This window comes from Syngnathus scovelli, chromosome 3 (genome assembly GCF_024217435.2).
Source record: "Syngnathus scovelli strain Florida chromosome 3, RoL_Ssco_1.2, whole genome shotgun sequence".
Taxonomy (NCBI): domain Eukaryota; kingdom Metazoa; phylum Chordata; class Actinopteri; order Syngnathiformes; family Syngnathidae; genus Syngnathus; species Syngnathus scovelli.
Genome location: NC_090849.1, coordinates 17,941,547 through 17,959,802, shown reverse-complemented (window position 1 = coordinate 17,959,802; position 18,256 = coordinate 17,941,547). Strand labels below are relative to the sequence as shown.

General features: G+C 42.9%; 2 protein-coding genes across 2 annotated transcripts; one reads left to right on the top strand and one right to left on the bottom strand.

Moving 5' to 3' along the window:
* The first annotated feature begins 660 nt into the window (after window positions 1–660).
* Window positions 661–6,950, top strand: LOC125994637 (RNA-binding protein MEX3B). The gene is made up of 5 exons (XM_049764019.2): window positions 661–1,413; window positions 2,594–2,832; window positions 2,945–2,990; window positions 4,037–4,728; window positions 4,837–6,950. The coding sequence occupies exons 1-5, from the start codon at window positions 834–836 to the stop codon at window positions 5,233–5,235; spliced, it is 1,956 nt and encodes a 651-aa protein (XP_049619976.1). The 5' UTR covers window positions 661–833; the 3' UTR covers window positions 5,236–6,950.
* A 9-nt stretch (window positions 6,951–6,959) lies between these two features.
* LOC125994639 (mothers against decapentaplegic homolog 4) lies at window positions 6,960–12,728 on the bottom strand. The gene is made up of 10 exons (XM_049764021.2): window positions 12,408–12,728; window positions 11,101–11,411; window positions 10,730–10,904; window positions 10,406–10,660; window positions 9,971–10,078; window positions 9,842–9,892; window positions 9,326–9,509; window positions 8,984–9,152; window positions 8,506–8,644; window positions 6,960–8,385 (listed from the first exon to the last, which is right to left on the bottom strand). The coding sequence occupies exons 2-10, from the start codon at window positions 11,338–11,340 to the stop codon at window positions 8,174–8,176; spliced, it is 1,533 nt and encodes a 510-aa protein (XP_049619978.1). The 5' UTR covers window positions 11,341–11,411; window positions 12,408–12,728; the 3' UTR covers window positions 6,960–8,173.
* Window positions 12,729–18,256: the final 5,528 nt, after the last annotated feature.

The window sequence follows — 18,256 nt, the reverse complement described above, 5'->3', positions numbered from 1 at the left end:
CTACGCTCCGACGTGGCCGGTATATCAACCACCATTGACCAACAGTGACATTTCTTAAATGACCTTAAAATTGACTTTCAGTAGATTTTTCAGGTGTTTGTGAATTGTTGGTTTACTTTTAGGACAACTTAATACTTTTACTCTTTTTGAAGGCTTGTTACATTTTTGACCTATCACAGATGTCGACACATCGTGATAACAGACATAACTAAAGAAATGTAAAGTTTAAAAAAAAAATACACACAAACCAACAAAAAACTGTGATGGCAGCAACATGGAGAAATGTAAACCACAGAATATTATGGTTTGGAGAAGCAAGATATTCCCCATCCATGGTATTATTTAGAGTAGTGATTAATATTATTGGAAATTACACATATTAAGCAAAGTGCATTAGTCCCGTTATTTTTATGTGGTGGTTAATTTAGCATTTTTTTATACTCAGTTTGTTAGCTAAACTAGGGGAATATTTTAATACGAGTATATTTTAGTCTATGCTTTTTACTTCTACCCAAGTGCATAATGGAATCAGTGCTTAGACAATTTCCAGTCATTTCACGCAATTGTACTTATTTACAGCGTTGTGGGTGTGACCTGAAGTGTCTGTTGAGGTGGTAACGGCGCACCGATTGACCCTGTATCTAACTCTCGCGAGAGCAAAACCCAGCGAGATTAACGTGCGAGTGGGGAAGCTGGCGAGACAAAACAAAAGGCACACATTACAGTACATACATTTCAACCACCTGGCGCTGGTCGCTTGTTATTTGCATTTTGTTTGTTTGTTTGTTTTCCCCCTTCCCCCGATTCAATATTTTTGAATATATTGTTTAAGCATGCCGAGCAGCACGTCTTTGCTGGAGGCGGAGGAGGGAGAATCCGAGGTCCCGCCGCCGCCGCTAGCGCACGCTTTCGCCGGTATGGGCCTCGACGAGCACCTCGGCAACCAAAGCCAGGCGGCAGCCGAGCAATCGGATGAAAGTTCAGCCTTGTACCACCACCACCAGCAGCAACTCATCCCGGCGTCCCACTTTAACCTCCTCGGTACGGTCCTCGACTTGAAGCCACTGCAGCATCTTGCACCTTCGGGAGACGAAGGGAACGTCACGCCCGAGGACGAAGACCCACAAGTTTCAACCACGTCGGGGAGCCCGTTGCTATCGCAGGCCCACCAATACATCCATTCTTCGGTTCCGGGCGGCCCCACGATGCCGTCCGCTTTGGATCAAGTCGAGACGGTGTTGTTATACAACGGAGACGAGCGGGGGGACGACGCTGGAGTGTACTGCGGAGAGCCGGGTGGCGGCTGCTTCGAGGCCGAGGCGTCGCTCCTGGCTCGCCGGAAAAGTGTCAACACGACTGAATGCGTGGCCGTGCCCAGTTCCGAGCACGTTGCGGAGATCGTGGGCCGACAAGGTGAGCCTTTGTCGAAGACGTTAGAAAGGGCTAAACGTGCTTAAACGGAACACTCATTTTGGGAAAACGAGCCATGCCATGCTGAGGAACGGGCCGTGTTTGTGCTAACTTTTAGCTCATAACTTATTGTTGTAACTAGCTTGTTACAACACCGATTATTAGTGCCTTTATTTGAATTAAAGTTGTTTTTCATCATCATAGACAAATGGCCAACAATCCAATGCGTCTATAACTTAGTTCTGGAACTTAATACGTTTTGTGTTCTGCTCTTTTTCTTGACATTTATGGTCGCTGGAGTGCGACTAGCCTAGTTAGCTTTCGTTCAAAGTGGGTCAAGCCAGTGCCGCCCGTCTCGAACCAACTTCGACTAAAAACTTGGAGCGAATGTTTTTAATGAACCAACAGACACTTCCATTCGAGTCGTCGATTCATTCCCCGGCATGTGTGTGTCTTTTCCACATGATTTAATCTCTATGTCGTGTGCTTTCTTTTGTCTTCGAAGACCGCAAGTTGCTTTGCCACATCAGCCCCATTTGTAGTTTTTCATTGTAGTTCTTCGTGGGCAGAACTATGATTTCCCACGTTCAGCTCAACATAAAACACACGTATTTGTGAACATATAGCCTCGTTCTACGTTTGTCTTTTGGTTTGCTTTGTGTTGGGTTTTGCACATGATTAAATAAAGGGCTGTGTTGGAGCTCCTGTCGATGGGGGAGGGTGCACACTGTTAACACAACAACAGGAAATGGCTGGACTCAAGCACAGCTTGAAAGGAATATTTAATCTACTTGAAATGGCATTAGTGGTTGAGAGCTTTAACTTGCATTATGACTTATGAACATAAAGGCAATATTAAGGACGGAGCGACCGTATCTCTCGAACTCAGTGCTTCTGAAAAAAATAACACCAAATACAGTAGTGTTGGCCAACATTAGTGCTGTAATTAAAAAAAAAAAGGATTTGTATTTCCATAAATGCATTGCGCATAAAGAGAGATGAAAAAATGTGCCTAAAAATATTTCAACTGTTTTGACATATTACATGCATGGAACAAATCTCACTCTTCAGTCGACAACCATTTTTGTGAGACCCAATATTTGGCCACTTCCATGTTTACCACATTAACTTAATTTATTGCACTTGGCATTATTCAAACCCATTTTCCCTTTCTTCCACTAAGGTTGTAAGATCAAAGCGCTCCGAGCCAAGACCAACACGTATATCAAGACGCCGGTGAGGGGCGAGCAGCCAGTTTTTGTTGTGACTGGACGCAAGGAGGACGTATGCATGGCCAAGCGGGAGATTTTGTCAGCCGCTGAGCACTTCTCTCTCATCCGGGCATCGCGGAATAAAGCGGGCTCTCTGTCTGTGGCGTCTGGCCCGGGGATCCCGGCTCTACCCGGGCAGACCACCATTCAGGTAGTGTGTATTGGATCTTAGTAAAGCAATTCAAATAGGGAATTGCTGTTCTTAATTTAGGTCGATTTGAATTGTTCAAGTGTATCCAATAAAATGTCGTATTTGTCTACAGGTGCGGGTGCCATATCGTGTCGTAGGACTGGTTGTGGGTCCAAAAGGTGTGTTCTTCTTCTATATATATATATTTTTTTACCCAATTCTCATGATTTCTTGCAGGGAGACCTGTTGAAATGTATTTACTTGTTTTCACTTAGCGAGCTTTGCTTTTTATTTGGCTATTTTTTTGTAATGACACCTCTGAGGGGTGATGGTCAGGAGGTAAAGTGTGATAACCATGGACCCAAAAATCTAACTTATTGCAACATGATTAACAATTATGGTTAACAACAATTAAGTTTGCAGTCAATCATACATGGCATATTGAAATCTCTCTCTTTGTGTTTTCAATGGTCGAGTATTAGTTGTTGTTTTTTATCTTTACTGTACTGTGACAAGCATTTGTTTTTGTTTCTGGGAGACGATTCTTTTTCTTATGAAAGAGGTCTGCAATTGTTCTCTAAATGCCACAAGGTGTCAGCAAACCACTTAAACACAGACTGCTATTTCCCTCGGTCTGTAACGCAAAGAATACCACAGCCTCTTTCCGAGGAATCACACAATCTTCAAATTTCCACTTCAGTACTTTTTTTTTTTTGTTTGCCCAGAGTTGCTCACTTCGTGCCCGGTTGACATTATTGCCCTGGTGTCAGGTGGCCTGCAGTGATCCGTGCTTTTCTCTCAACTGTGTGCTGTCTAAACACGCTTGAGGGGAACTTAACAGACTTTGTAGCTAACGCTCCCACGGGGCCTCCGGAAGGCTTCATGAGTCAATATTAAGCGTTTCCCATCACCTATTGATTGTCAAGCAGTCGTGACCTCATAAATACAAACTGGAATTATGAGTTGCTTTTCAAGACTGCCTTAAGGATAGATTGCCGACACTGAAGTTTGACTTCGACTCATTCTGTCAAGCTTACACAATCAGTTCAAGCTGCAGTGATAATCAAAGTTGAATGTCTTCTTCCCTTACTGTGGGTCCAAGTAACCAATTCCAATTTAATCAGATTTAGTAAATTTGGGCCCTTATAAATCAAGTTACCGCCATAATTCTGAGTCCATTATCCATGCTGTGTCTCCCCTTTAAAGTGAGTAATTTGTGCTGCAGGGGCAACCATCAAGCGTATCCAGCAGCAGACGCACACCTACATCGTGACACCGAGTCGCGACAAGGAGCCGGTGTTCGAGGTGACTGGCATGCCGGAGAACGTGGACCGCGCCCGCGAGGAGATAGAGGCGCACATCGCCCTTCGCACGGGCACTTGTGGCGGTGGCGTGGAGGCGCCTGGCGCTGACAACAACGACTTCCAGTTCAACGGCACAGATGTCAGCTTTGACAACAACGGCGAAGCCGGGTGGCTCGGCCCTGGGGGCCTCCTCCCGGCGAACCAGAGCGGCGGCGCTCAGCGGGCCAACACGGGCGGCGGTGTCCGCATGTCTTCCACCTATCGCAACGACAGCTCCAGCTCCCTGGGCAGCGGCTCCAGCTCCACCGACTCCTTCTACGGAGGAGGGGGCGGCGGCACCAACTGCATGGCCGACTTCAGCCCCACTTGCTCGTTCAATGCCAATTCCAATAACAACAATAACAGCAGCAATGACAACCCGGGGGCCTCCAGCTTCTGGTTTGGAGATGGCCTACCCCCAGTGGGTTCAGAGGAGCCCATCACAGTGGCGGGCGCGAGCTCCTCGTCAGGATTCGAACCCCTGACTGTCTCCACTAGCGGCGCGCCACAGCACATCTGGAGCCCCTTCGTGGACCACCAAAGCCTCCAGGGCTTCGACGCACGGCCTGCTCAGGTAGGTGGTAGGTTTGAATTCATGTTTAGATGAATTGCGTTTGGAAGACCCACAGAGCCCTGACCGCCACCATTTTTCTGTTTGACCATGTGTCGTTGATATTTCCAGACAAGTCAACCTGGGACGCCCCGTCTCTCGCCCACCTTCCCGGCTGAAGCGCTAGAGCACCCCCAGGCATTGCACGTGCTCCACGCCCCCTTTAGCAGCGCTCACCGCCCGCCCTCCTACTGCTCGGCCTTCTCCTCCTCCTCCGGCGACAGCTCGTCTTCGTCGCCGCCCGAACCCTCCCTAGCCTATGGCGCGGGGGCCTCGGCAGGGCCGGGGCGCCGCCCGGGCCCCGACGTGTGCATCCGCTGCCTGGATGGCCGGGCTGTGGCTGCGCTGGTCCCCTGTGGCCACAACCTCTTCTGCGTCAAGTGCGCCACCCAAATCTGCCAGTGTCCTGACGCCGCCTGCCCCGTGTGCCTGTCACCTGTCACTCGGGCCCTTCGGCTGCGCAACATGTGACTGGCGGATAGCCAAATCCTCAAATGTAGCAACCAGAAAACGTTTCAAACGTTTTAGCCACCTTTTGATCCTTTTTTATTTTTTAATTTGCAGCAGTCTCTTGTGACTGCCGTCCTCCGGAGTGAGCAAGTGAGCATGTTTACAAACGGCAGGACCCCCGGCTCGTTTCGTATTAACCAGTCGTATTATACACTCATGCATTACTTACTACGGCGGCGTGAAAAGCCGCCTTTTATTCTCTTTCTAAACACTCCACAGGGCGTCAACTCGTTACCTTAGCAGTGCTACTCTTTTTATTTCCCCAGTTTGCAGAAGTCACTACACCAGGATCAAAATCGTTTACGGTTCAATCTCGTGCCTGAAATTAAGTTATAAACAAAATATATATATGACAAAAAAAAAGCTTACAAAAATGACTTTAAAAAGCGTGGCCTTTTGTGTTTAGACTGATGTAATGTACACATCGGGGTTCCAAGTCTTACAAATAATTTTTTGCTTCCTCATCCTTTTTTGAGCATACTTAATACTAACATTCCTTTCACAAAACCTGCTGTAAATCTAGGAACAACTCGTTGAATGTTCTCCAGTGTTGACATTTTCTTTTATTAAACGTACGACTTTCATTTCCTCGTCCTGCCGCCGGGCCTATGCAAGAGTCCGCCTGGGTTGGGACAACCAGGACGAGGAAATTTAATGAGGGACTTGACGGTACTTTTTGTTGGGACTCAGGGGAGGTTGTTTTTTTTCCCCCGCCATTCCTCATGCCCCAAAAATGAAATCATCTCAGTTAATTTTTCGATCTAATGAACTGTTGTCGGGATGTTTTTGAGGGGGAAGCGCCTGGAATGTAAACACTCCACAACTAAATTAAGATATTTTGGTTGTATTATTTAGGATTGAACTCAAGTTTGAGTCATTCTTTGCTTGAAAACTGACACCCAAGATAATACCCTCCAGGTTCTTTTCCCTCTAATCAATATCCGTCCTTTGTTGGTGTTTTATTCTATTTTTTTCTGGGTGGGGGTTAATGCAATATACACGGTCAACCCTCAGCTTATTGTATTATATTGTTAAGAACTGAGAACTGAGATATACAGAAGTTATTTTTATTTTGTTACATTTCATATTCTATATAAATATATATATCTGGAAGAAGTAACTATATTCCGATGTTTACAATAAGATTTTAATTTTTCAATTTTTCTTTGCGCGGGCGATAAACACGAATGAATTTGCTATGCTTTATCCACTTTGTAGTTAGATTATTGGAACGCCGCCTTTGGAAATATGGAATGTGCATATACGAGCATGTCTGCGTTTAATAAAAAAATAAAATGTAAGATAGTAAAAAAATAGTAAAGTGAAATTAAACCGCTGAATATAAGAACTGCCTGTTAATACGTATTCAAGAAAGTGTAAATTTTTTTTTAGTAGCCGTTTTTGTGCTAATTTTACTACTTGATGTATATGTAGGGAGCAAGTCTTATGGCATATATATATATATATATATATATATATATATATATATATAAAAATTAATACAAAATGGGGCAGTCAGGCGTTAAAAAAAGCAAGACTATATTTTATAAATGGGCCTTTTAAGTTATTGCGGCCTAAGCACTGATGTTGTTATATTTGCTGTAAAGAGAATTTTAAGAGTTTTATTTTTCTGATATTAAAGTTACTTAATAAAGATGGTTTCATTTTAAGCCACATTGAGTCTCTTGTTTGTATCACTTATGACTTGATTTATTCATGTAAAAGTGAGTTTAAATGTGGGATCACTGACATCAGCATGCACTACAAAGATGATATATATTTTTTTCTATTTACAAACACATGATTAAAAAAATAATACGTCCAACTAACCACAACAGGAACATCTGTTGGTGAAAAGGTGGGAAAACAAAATGGTGTCTTTAGTGTTCCAACAACTAAGTCGAAGTAAAGTGCTAGAACATAAAACAGTTCATTAAAAAAAAAAAAAAAGAAAGGTAACAAATAAAATGTTAACAAAATGTATCAAACCTGCTGGGAAATGTAGATTTACTGCTAGTATTTTGCTATCTGATACAAGAGGATCTGTCACTGGCCACAACATGAGGTACACAACCTAATGAGATGTTTAACTCTACGACACAACTATTGGTTCATCAAAAGTCTGACCTTAAGTTTCATAACGCCACCTTCAGTTTCTTGTAAATTATTATTTCAAAAATAAATGTCACCTTTTGTCAAAATTCTGACTTACTAGTTTATTTCCTAGTTAAAGTTTTATACTTATTTTTGGGGTATTATTTCCATTTTATTCAGAGAATATTAGCATTGTCATACTAACAACCCCCCCACACAAACACACTTTCTGATAAAATTACAATTTAATTTCTTATCATTAGCCCATTTTTTCTCTTAAAATGACTTCTAAAATTCAGATGTTTTAATTCATTGTTGCGAAATCACTTTCTCAATAACATACTACATCGTCCATATAATTTCAAAACTTAGTTGTAAAAGAATTCAATTTAATTGGTTGTATTATGTGAAGGAACTTGTCATTATAATAGTGCCCGCATAATTGCATTCTTTGACTATTACCCCTTCTACATTATTTTTCTTAACGTGGCCTTAATTTTCAATACATCTGAAAATATCATAAACCGACATTTTTATGCATGTGTACCTAATGTAGTGACTGGTAAAACCACAATTGTAAAATCAACTGAAATCTCATACTAAATATCCTATTTAAAAAAAAAAAAAAAGCCACAAATGTTCATCATGTAGAAAACACAGCACTCTGGTCTAGTCCAGCAGTCTGACTGATCTATAGTTTGCCCTTTCGGATGAAATGTGTTATTTTGGGTTAACACCACAGCACCGTCAAAACCCACCTGACGAGAACGATGACAACACCAACAAGCAGAGAGTCCATCTGAGTTCAGTCGAGCGGCTGGGGGTCAGCGATGGGCATGGTGTGCAGCACCTCGTCCAGCAGCTGCAGGGCGCGGTGCAGGTGGATCTCGATCCAGCACGGCGTCTCCTTGATGCTTTGCCGAGGGTAATCTGGCCCCCAGCCTTTCACAAAGCTCATGCGCAGGATGCACAGGCGGCGTAGGTCGTCCACGCCAATGCCGGCCGCTGCCGACAGACCTGCGGACAAACAAGGTGGATTCCCTTTTAAGATGAATGATTATTATTTATTTATTGCTTTTCTATTGTGGGCTAGCTCAAGCAACACAAACAACAAGTCTCTTAAGGGTTCAGACTCACTGATGGCGGGCGCGATCCCTCCCACTGAGCCGGGTCCTGGGATGTTTCCTGCCACTGCAGCTGCCTGCGCCGCAGCCGCCGCTTGAGCGGTCGCCGCCTGTTGCTGCATTTGTCTGTGACACTGACGCAAGTCGAACACCTGACACACAACAGAAATACATGACACACAAGTAGGCACAGACGAGTTTAGTAGATTTGAAAACCCAACACTGACCTTTAAACCCTAACCCTTGTTTCAAAAGAAACTGTAACCTTCGGTGAAACCTTAACACTAGCTTTGAAACTAATCCAGTCTTGAGTCTACTATTACCTAACAGTTGATCTTTTATTGAGATGAATTAGCACGTCACAATGTAGTTCTAGCTGGAGGAACGAGGAAGGACACTTTCCAGCATTTATGAGTTAAAACTGCGTTTGATTAATGCCATTTTAATAAACAACGTAAATGTATCAAATGATATGTATATCTGAACAGTACCTTAATGTAAGCGCTGGGGTAGATCTTATGGACAGCGTCGCCAGGCGCTCGTCCGGCCTCGCGGTCCAGGTAGTAGCTCTGCACGAAGACGGCATGGTCGCTGAGGCAGCGCACCCAAACGTCGCCCTCGCCTTTGCACTCCAGCTGTACGCCTTTGCCAATGTGAAGTCTGGCGGACCAATCAAATATTGTAATTTAATGGATGATCTAGATTTTCTTTCAGTGGGGAGAGTTGATTTGAGATGCAAGTGATTTGCCTTAGTAGCAGAATGGATGCTATTATTAATGTTACTTCAATCATGACCAGGTGATAAAGTTGGCGCGATGGCCAATGGGTGCTACCTGGCTCTCTCGATGGCTTCTGTGCGATGGACGTTGCTGAGCTGACCCAGGCAAAAGCGGTCGCCGCCCGACGGGTCTACGTAACCGTCCACGGTCACGACGGGGCACGACGACGGCACCTTGAAGGTCTCGCCCACCTGCAGGTCCATCTCAAAGTAGGCGATGGAGCACCAGTAGTCTGGAGCTGCAACACAGTCAAACCCATAACTGAGGCACTAACTTGGGTGCTACATCATACTGGGGGACATTGTCACCTTTTTGCTAATTTACTTTGTCAATGTAAGAACTGGCAAAAATAATGCTAATAATAAATTATACATGGTACTCAAAATATATAAGCAAAGAAGGGAAATCATTTAAAATACATCTACATTTCTCAAACAGTGGTAAAACTACTCACAAAGTTCCTTATCTAAAACACTCATACAGCCCCCCTCCCGAAAAAAAAACAGTTAGTGTAATCACATCAGAGTCATAGTCTAACACTAATCCCATTCATTCATTGTGTGTTCTCACCAGGATGATTAGATATGGGAGGCTGAAATGGAAACTCATCATGGACTGACCCTGGAGATGAGAGCAAAGTGTTTGAGGACCACCACCATCGTCGGAAAACGTACTGTTTCCTTTTGTTGTCTGACTCACAGTAGTGTGCCGGCTGAGGCATGGGAGGGTGATGCTGCAGGTGACCGTTGCTGTGGTGCGGCGTGTTGGGGGTGAAGCTGCTGTTCCTTGACCAGACAGTATTGCCACCTGAATTTGGGACACAAAAACGACGTTTGAATAAATCATGACTTTAAGGGAGGAAAATTTGATTTGACACGCTACATGACAAAAAAGTAGTAAAATAATGGAATGACCACAAAGGATTTAAAGAAAAAACTAAAAAAAAAAAAGAAAAATAATTTGCGAAAATAATTTCTGTGAAATTGAAAGATCAGTAGTTGCTACAGCTAATAGAGATATCAAAAACATTTACAGTAGATATGACAAATTGCTAAAGAAATGCTAAATTGTTAAACAAGTAGATGAGATGGGTTCAAAAGGAGCACATTTCTTGAGAGATGAAGAGAGTCTTACTGGCCGATCCTGTGGCGACAGTGGGGAACGACGACGTGGAGGCAGAAGTGGATGCCTCGGCGGGAGGAAGCATGTTGGTCGGGGCAAATAAGTCGGACGGTCCCGGGCGCCCCCCTGATGGAGGGTGTTGGATGGTTTGCATGGAGCGGCCTTCGTCCATGGGGGGCAGGCTCTGGGGGCTGTCAAAATCATGCTCATCTTTGACCATCAGCGCTGAGCCGGGCCTGGAGCCTGTGAGATTCAGTCCTGATATATCTGGTGGGGAGTTAAGGCAAGACATTAGGAGAAATGAAGTGGTAATATGGAAAATATGAAAAGTCTCACCTATGCCAGGAGAGACCACCCGTTCATAGTGATAAGGATTGACGCAAACGCTGTCGGCCTTGAGGTCGAAAGCATACTGGCAGTATTTGACATGTTTCAGTTCATTTTTGTGCAGGTCGGGCCAGCGCCACAGCTTGGCATAGACCACATGTGGGAAACCCTTGCGACCCGCCACCTATATAGATATAGAGAGAGGTAGATAGATAGATAAAGAGAGATAGATAGATAGTTAAAGAGCGATAGATAGATAAAGAGAGAGAGAAAGCAAGAAATTGAAAGCGAGAGATAGAGAGCGAGAAACTTTTATTACATTTTGAAGACAAGTTTGATGAAGGTGAAACTGCTTTATCGTCGCAGCTCACTGATCCCACCTGCAGACGTCCATCCAGTGTCCTGGGGATGGTGACGCACTTGCTGGGATGGGCGCCGTTGGTGGTGATGGCGGTGATAAGAGAGTCCAGCTCATCCTTCTTCTCCTTGAGCTTCTTCACCAGGCTCTCGATGGCCCGCTTGGCGAAACTCTCGCTCTCGCCGCCCTGCCGGTGGCACATAAGGCTGTGCACGATGCTCAGGCAGGCGTCGTTGCTGGTGGGCGTGTTGGCGATGGACATGTCGGCTTGGGAAAATGAGACACACTGCGACAGGTGGGCTTCTTCAACTCGACAAATACACCATCAGGACGCTGATGGAAGAAAGAGTTTCAGTGAGTCACCTCCAATGGTCGCCAGCCAATTTCAGGGCTCAGACAAAGACTATTCACACTTGCAATGTACAATTTTAAGCCTTAAGTGAATCTAAGACGCATGTTTTTGGAATGCGGCTTGAAGTCACCCATGCAAGCAGGCACAAAAAATGCAAACTCCATAGGAAGAACAGAACTGAAATTTGAACCCAGAACCTCTGGACTGTGAGGCAGTGGTGCCATCCACCATTCTATTATGCTGCAATATTATTATTAATATAGTGATGTCTAAATATGGGTCAAAGAAGATGTGCAAATACCAAACAACAGGTGGAAGGCAACAAGGCGGGCACCTTATGATGTCCCCAATGTTAATAAAGCGTTGCCATATTGGTTAGGGAGGGAAAATATGAATATACGGCAGTCTTAGTAGTTGGCGCTCCTAGTTGTCATGCAATATTAACACCATGTTATCCAAAAGAGAACGCTAGTGAACATAACTTTGTAGTTAAAAAAAATACCAGTTTTAGCCGAATTTACGACATAAATTCATCCGCGGAGAGCCGCAACGCTAGAAGGAAGTGACCGCTCCTAGACTCCAAAATAAATGCCTACCGCTAGCACAACACCAATCGTTAGTAGAGCTCGACAGCTGACATTTTAATATTAATTATATAACTATGTAAATGCATGTAAAACACTTCAAACTCGTGTTTATATCTCTATAAATAAATGTATTTCCACTAGCCTAAAAATGTACTGCGGTAGGCACTGACCGGAAGCAGAAATGGTCATTAGCATATATTGACTAGCGACTGCTTTAAGACAAAAAAAAAAAACACACACAAAATTACTAGCTTAGGTATTTCCCCGTTTAGGAGCGCAATATCTAAATTTAAAAAAATAATAATTAACACATTATTGATTCATTTGAATGGTCCCCGTTTAATTCAACGGAGCATTTCATCTTTATTTGTACGTGAAGTCAACACTTACTTTCAGCAACCTGGCGCTAGCTGCTCTGGCAGCTTCTTTTCCCCCCCGTTGTGGTGTTGGTCGCTTCCTTCTTCGGTTGACTTGATGTTCAAGATTTGCACAGCCAAACAAGTGTTCGCAATAAAAAAACGCACTATCGCCTCCTTAAAGACAGGAATGTATGAGAGGAGTGGGAAAAAAATCACGGCTCTCTTCTGGTAAGTTCTCATCCAGTGCATTCGGTTCTTCTTCGTCTTTGTTTTGTGCTGGCCTTCTATAGCCAGTGCAAGGCGTGCAATAGTGCCGCCCTATGCAAAGGGGGGCAAACTACAGCTTGAATTGTAACTGCTACTCCTACTCCTACTCCTACTCCTACTACTACTACTACTACTACTAATAATAATAATAGTAATAATAGTCAATCATATTCACACGCAATTCTGTAATAATTTCATTGATATTCAGATCATTGTACCTGAAATTTATTAGTGTGGTTTTGGTTTAAATGTTTACAACGGAACATTATCATACTGACAAGTCCAGGTCTGAATTACAACATAAAAGCTAACAAAAAAAAACTTAAAAGCATGCCCAAAACACTGAATTTGTTTTGCTCTAAATGAAAAAATACATAGCAAAATAAGAATTCAACAATCAAAGAATCATAAATGAAAATTGCACTCTTACCTATGCCCTTGTACTCTAAGGTCCCTGTGTAGTTCCCACTCTTGACCAACAGGGTGCAGTAAGTACCTACAATTTTTTGTGCCTAGAATTTCAAAACGTTTAGAAACATGTTAAAAAATAATAAAATAAAACAAAGAAGAAAAAAAACAACAACTTGATAGTAAATATATATATATATAATATAATATATATATATATTTAAATAAATATAGATACAATATAAATATATATATAAAAACTAAAAAAGAAATATATATATATATATATATATATATATATATATATATATATATATATATATATATATATATATATATATATATATATATATATATATACGCACGCCCCCACACACGCACGCCCCCACACACGCACGCCCCCGCACACACGCACGCACACACACACACACACACGCACACACACAAACACACACACACAAACACACACACACACACACACACACACACACACACACACACACACACACAAACACACTTGTATACACACACAGACACACAGTAATCAGGGGATTTACAATGTGTAGTTTGGAACCTAATTGCTCTTCAGGTCCCTCTGAGAACGCTGCCAAAGCCATTAGCTGCTGCTGTTCTCACTGTGAGTGTGTGTGTGTGTCTTATAAATGCTAATGCACGTGCATGAGTGTGTGTATCTCGGTTAGTTTGGCTCCCCTCCAAGCCCGAAGAGCTAATTGGAATTAGAATAACATTCCTCAAAGGCCTCGCTGGGTTTTAGTGCTAACGACTAAGGGGGAGAGAAGTGGCTCGGGGTGAGGATGAGGGAGAGGGAGGAGAGCCGCCCTAACGATCGGCGTTAACAATGTTTGATTGGGATTTTTAATGAGGGGTAATCACTCAGCTGGAGAGGTGGAAGAGGGGGGTGGAAGGAAAAAGATGGTGGTGAGAAGGAGGAGGGTGAGGAAATAGAAATGATCCCCTCTGAGCTGTGACTCACACAAAGTGTATTTATTCATGCTTGTGTGTGTCTCTATGTGTGTAGTCATAGTGTTGTGGGGACATAGAGATGTTTCCACAATCACTCATGGGGACCTCTTACAGTTGATGCCATATCACTTTAGGGATAAAAAAAAAAGAAAAGAAAAAAAGTCAGCTGTGATGACACTGTTGCACGGAAACTCTATTTATACACCCAGCTCAAGCTAAAGCTAAATTTGCCTTGGCGAAAATGAAATTGTGCCAGTCTTTATTCCGAGCGCACGTACAGCTATGAAAATAGGGCCCTTAGAGGGTTATAAAAAGAGCATATAGGTAAGTTAAATAGGCATATAGTACAAGGAATTGTAATTAAAAAATACAAATTATTTCTCAAAATGTATTATTTTTATTATTTAAGATTCATTTATTTAAACAATTATTGACCAAATAAATTAAGAAAGGTGTGTAAAATTCTTAAAAGATTCTATACTCATTTTTATTGGATTATTACAATAGTTTTATCGATAATTTATTCACTTTGAACCACCTATTATGGCTGGATTAGTGCAACAAATCTTATTTGACTTTTAACAATGTAAATACCTCAATATTAAGAACGTTTCAGGCGCACATAGGTGCCCACCCTTGTTCTACAATGAAAAAAGATGTGCCATGTTTGAAACTGGAAGAGATTATTTCAAAAAATGTTCAAATCTTATTGTGTGCTTCTTCCTCCTACGCTATCTTATGTGGGGACTAGATTGAGCCAGTACGTGACCTATTGCGCTCACTACTGCCGACAATCAATATAGTTCAGTTTTGGAGTCAAACTGAGCAGCGATCAATAACAAGACAACAGAGAAGAGTCGGTGTGGGACGAATAAGACCGGTGGAGCTTGGAAAATGCTTATACAGGGGTGTCTACATGTAGGTGTGCGCGTGCGTGTGTGTGTGTGAGGAGGGAAAACCGATGGAGGAGGTTGGTGATGGTGTCAGGGGAGAGATAACTGTGGAGACGGATCAGCAGAGAGATGGAGACAGATTATGGCCCACCGCTGACACAGTCAAGGCCCCTGGGGGTGTATAAGCGCTCCTCCCATGAATGACTAGCAGCTGCCACAGTGTAAAACATTGCAAGCCGAAGCCTCCAAATGTCCCCAAAGTAGTACAATTTCAAGTTCAATAAGATTTAAAACCAATATTTCTTTAAAGCATTCCCTAAATGCAATGATACTGATTTACACTTTTTACAGGTTGGGGTGTTTGTGTTGCACTTTGGATTTTCTACCTTCCTTCCTTCCTTGCTTCCTTCCGTCAACCTTTTTCCAACACTTCTCCTTCCTTCAAAAAATGGTAATTCTCCCTCTGCTCATGTCCATGCTACACTTTATCATAGCTTCCTCCCCATGAGGGGATTCTCCGGACCCTCGGAGCAGAAAATGGAGAATGGTGGACTGGCCGGTGAGTAGGGGGAGAGATGGAAGTGGGGGCGGGGGGGCGGGGGTTAGTTGGCGCTCACAAGTCAAAATATTAAGAACACTTTCTCCATCTAATGGCAGTAAGATTTTTTTTAAACATTCGTAACTATTTTAATGGAAAAAATATAGAGTGAAACAAAGTTGTGACTGTAATGCAAGCAATGGAATTAAATATGGGGGACAAACAGAGGATTATGGATTATGGAAATCAGGTTTTGATCTGTGAGGCGCTAATCCTCGCCGCAGTGAACAAACCCATAAGAATAAAAAAATAAAATAAAAGTGTTAGCCAGATTAACCGGCAGATTAGCCACGTAGCTGTGGTCATATTTTTTATTTATATAAATAAAAAAACGCACACTCTTGGGTCCAGAATTCATGTGTGTGTGTGTGTGAGAAAGACAGGAGATTAGCATGATGACCCAAAGGGTTCAAAAAGACCCATTCTAATCCTTTTGTTGCCCATTTTTAAAGCGAGTGAATCCAGAAAGGTAATAAATGAATATGATATAAATAGAATGATATAATTTAATAATATAAAGCGAAACGCCAGCTTTACAGATGCCACGACTGCTCGGTGCACTTCAGGCATTACGGAGGTAATTATGTATGTCTTCGAGCGGAGGCCACCGTTTGAGAAAGTACGGCAGCCATGTTGTTATTATTAAATGCAATTAAACAAGTGACTTCCTTATCAATGCTCCCACTTACACGCATCAAGTGTTAACGAAGCGGAAGATGTCTGTGTGAGCAGCAGCGGCATGTTTTCACTAAGTGACAGCCAGCCTCAGGTGAAGATGTTAAAGATGGAAAATCCTCAGTGACACACACACGCACGCACACACATTTATCTCCATCCTATTGAATAACTCTGTGATGCTTTCCATATTCCATGTGAGGGATTATTACAGCTTACCCACAATCCCCAGCAGCTGATTATCCACCGTGTTGACAGGACAGAGCTGCGCTATCGGCGTTGTGCAGCAGTCGGTGTGTTCTCGTGTGTGTGTGTTGTATGTTAATGCGGCAGCGGGCAGGTGTTTGCAGTTGATACCTGCAGCTCCGGCGGGGCTTGATCACCTCAGCATGGTGGCTCACCTTGGGGAGGGAGGAGACACAGCACACAGAGCCCATTAGTTAGCACGTGCACAAACACACACGTACACACACACACACACACACACACACACGTACATATATAAATGGGAAAAAAGGGGAGACACAGGATCAGAACGTCACATGTTCACTTGTTGGTCACCTATGAGACTTATGACATTTCATCTAAGTTTGGCTGTGGTGCAGAAGTCTGGCCGACCAAGCATTTACATCATAAAATTGTTGCATTTATTGTGTTATAAGAAACTTTGCATAATGATAATTATGACATGTGGAAGGAAACTATTTGCTCAGTACAATAAGAGCAATACAATGAATTATTAGTTACATCAAATTAAGATGACTGCACTTTCCTTCCGTTTCTCTATTTTATGGCTTCGAAAAGTCAATAGTTTTATTATATTTTAATTTGAATGTAGTTTTTTTTTTTCAATCAAGGATGCTACAATGTTACTTTGCCTGTAAACTTAATTAAAGGTTTAATGATGGCCTCAGTTGGATCCAGAAAGGGATCATTTCTATTTCCAGTGTTTGCTACAAGAAAAACGCTTGAGGTGATTTTCCTTTTCATTATGTTACACAGCTAATAATCATTTAATACCACTTTAAGCGGTACGTTTCCAGGCCTTCAATCGTCACAATGGCGCAATTTGACAAAAGTGAGAACTGCACCCACGCTCGCATTGTGCACAGCAGTGGGAGGAGAGCTTTTTTTGTTTGTTTATTTCTTTCTTTTTTTTTTTTTTTACATGTGGTGCTGAGATAAATAGGATTAGGGATTTGGGAGATTTAGGGGGAATAATCCGTCAGTGTATCAGGGAGAGAGAGAGAGAGGCAGGCCAAGAGAGGGGGAGAAAGCGAGAGAGGAGATGATGATGAAAAGAGAACGTTGTCATTCACTGACCCCCATTCTGAGCGTGCAATGACACAGTCTCCCTTTTTTCCTCTCAGGATCAGCTTTCATTTTGTCACCACTGCTGCTGTAATTGCCTCCTAATCGCCTCATGCTGCCTCTGGGCGTGTGTGCGTGCGCATGTGTGGGACTGGGGATGGAGAATTAAACAGTCACAGTAATTGATCAGATTTACAGTTAACACGAGAGAGAGAGAGCGAGAGGGAGCCCGATGTGAGAGTCTGTTTATTGTGGCTGTTCGTATTAAATAGCAGATTGGGCTCGTGTGTTATTTAACACGCGGTTGATTTGAACAGCTGCTGCATTGTGGTATTATCGACACGCTTCGTAGCCGCACCGCGTGTTCATGAGCCACAGCAGCATACAAATCACACGGTAACACTTAACAGGGACAGTAATAATGTGACGTATTGATCAACAGAAGGTTTGAAAAGTGGTACAGTTTTTCCAGGGCCTCACAAGACTTGAGCAAATCTTAGAAGAAAAGAACAGATGGCGGTTTCACTGTAGTGGTGACTCACAATTGCTGATGTTGGCCGACTGCAAAAAGGATGATCAAGTCGAAGTGAAGGGTCTCCTCGTGACGCTGGAAGACAGCAAGGACACAGTAGTCACAACGGCGCCACACTTAACAGAAAAGCAAATGATGCTTAATTCGAAAATATGACTTAATAACTTACATGAAGCTGCAGTACCACTCAGCATGACTTGAGTTGCGCTAGC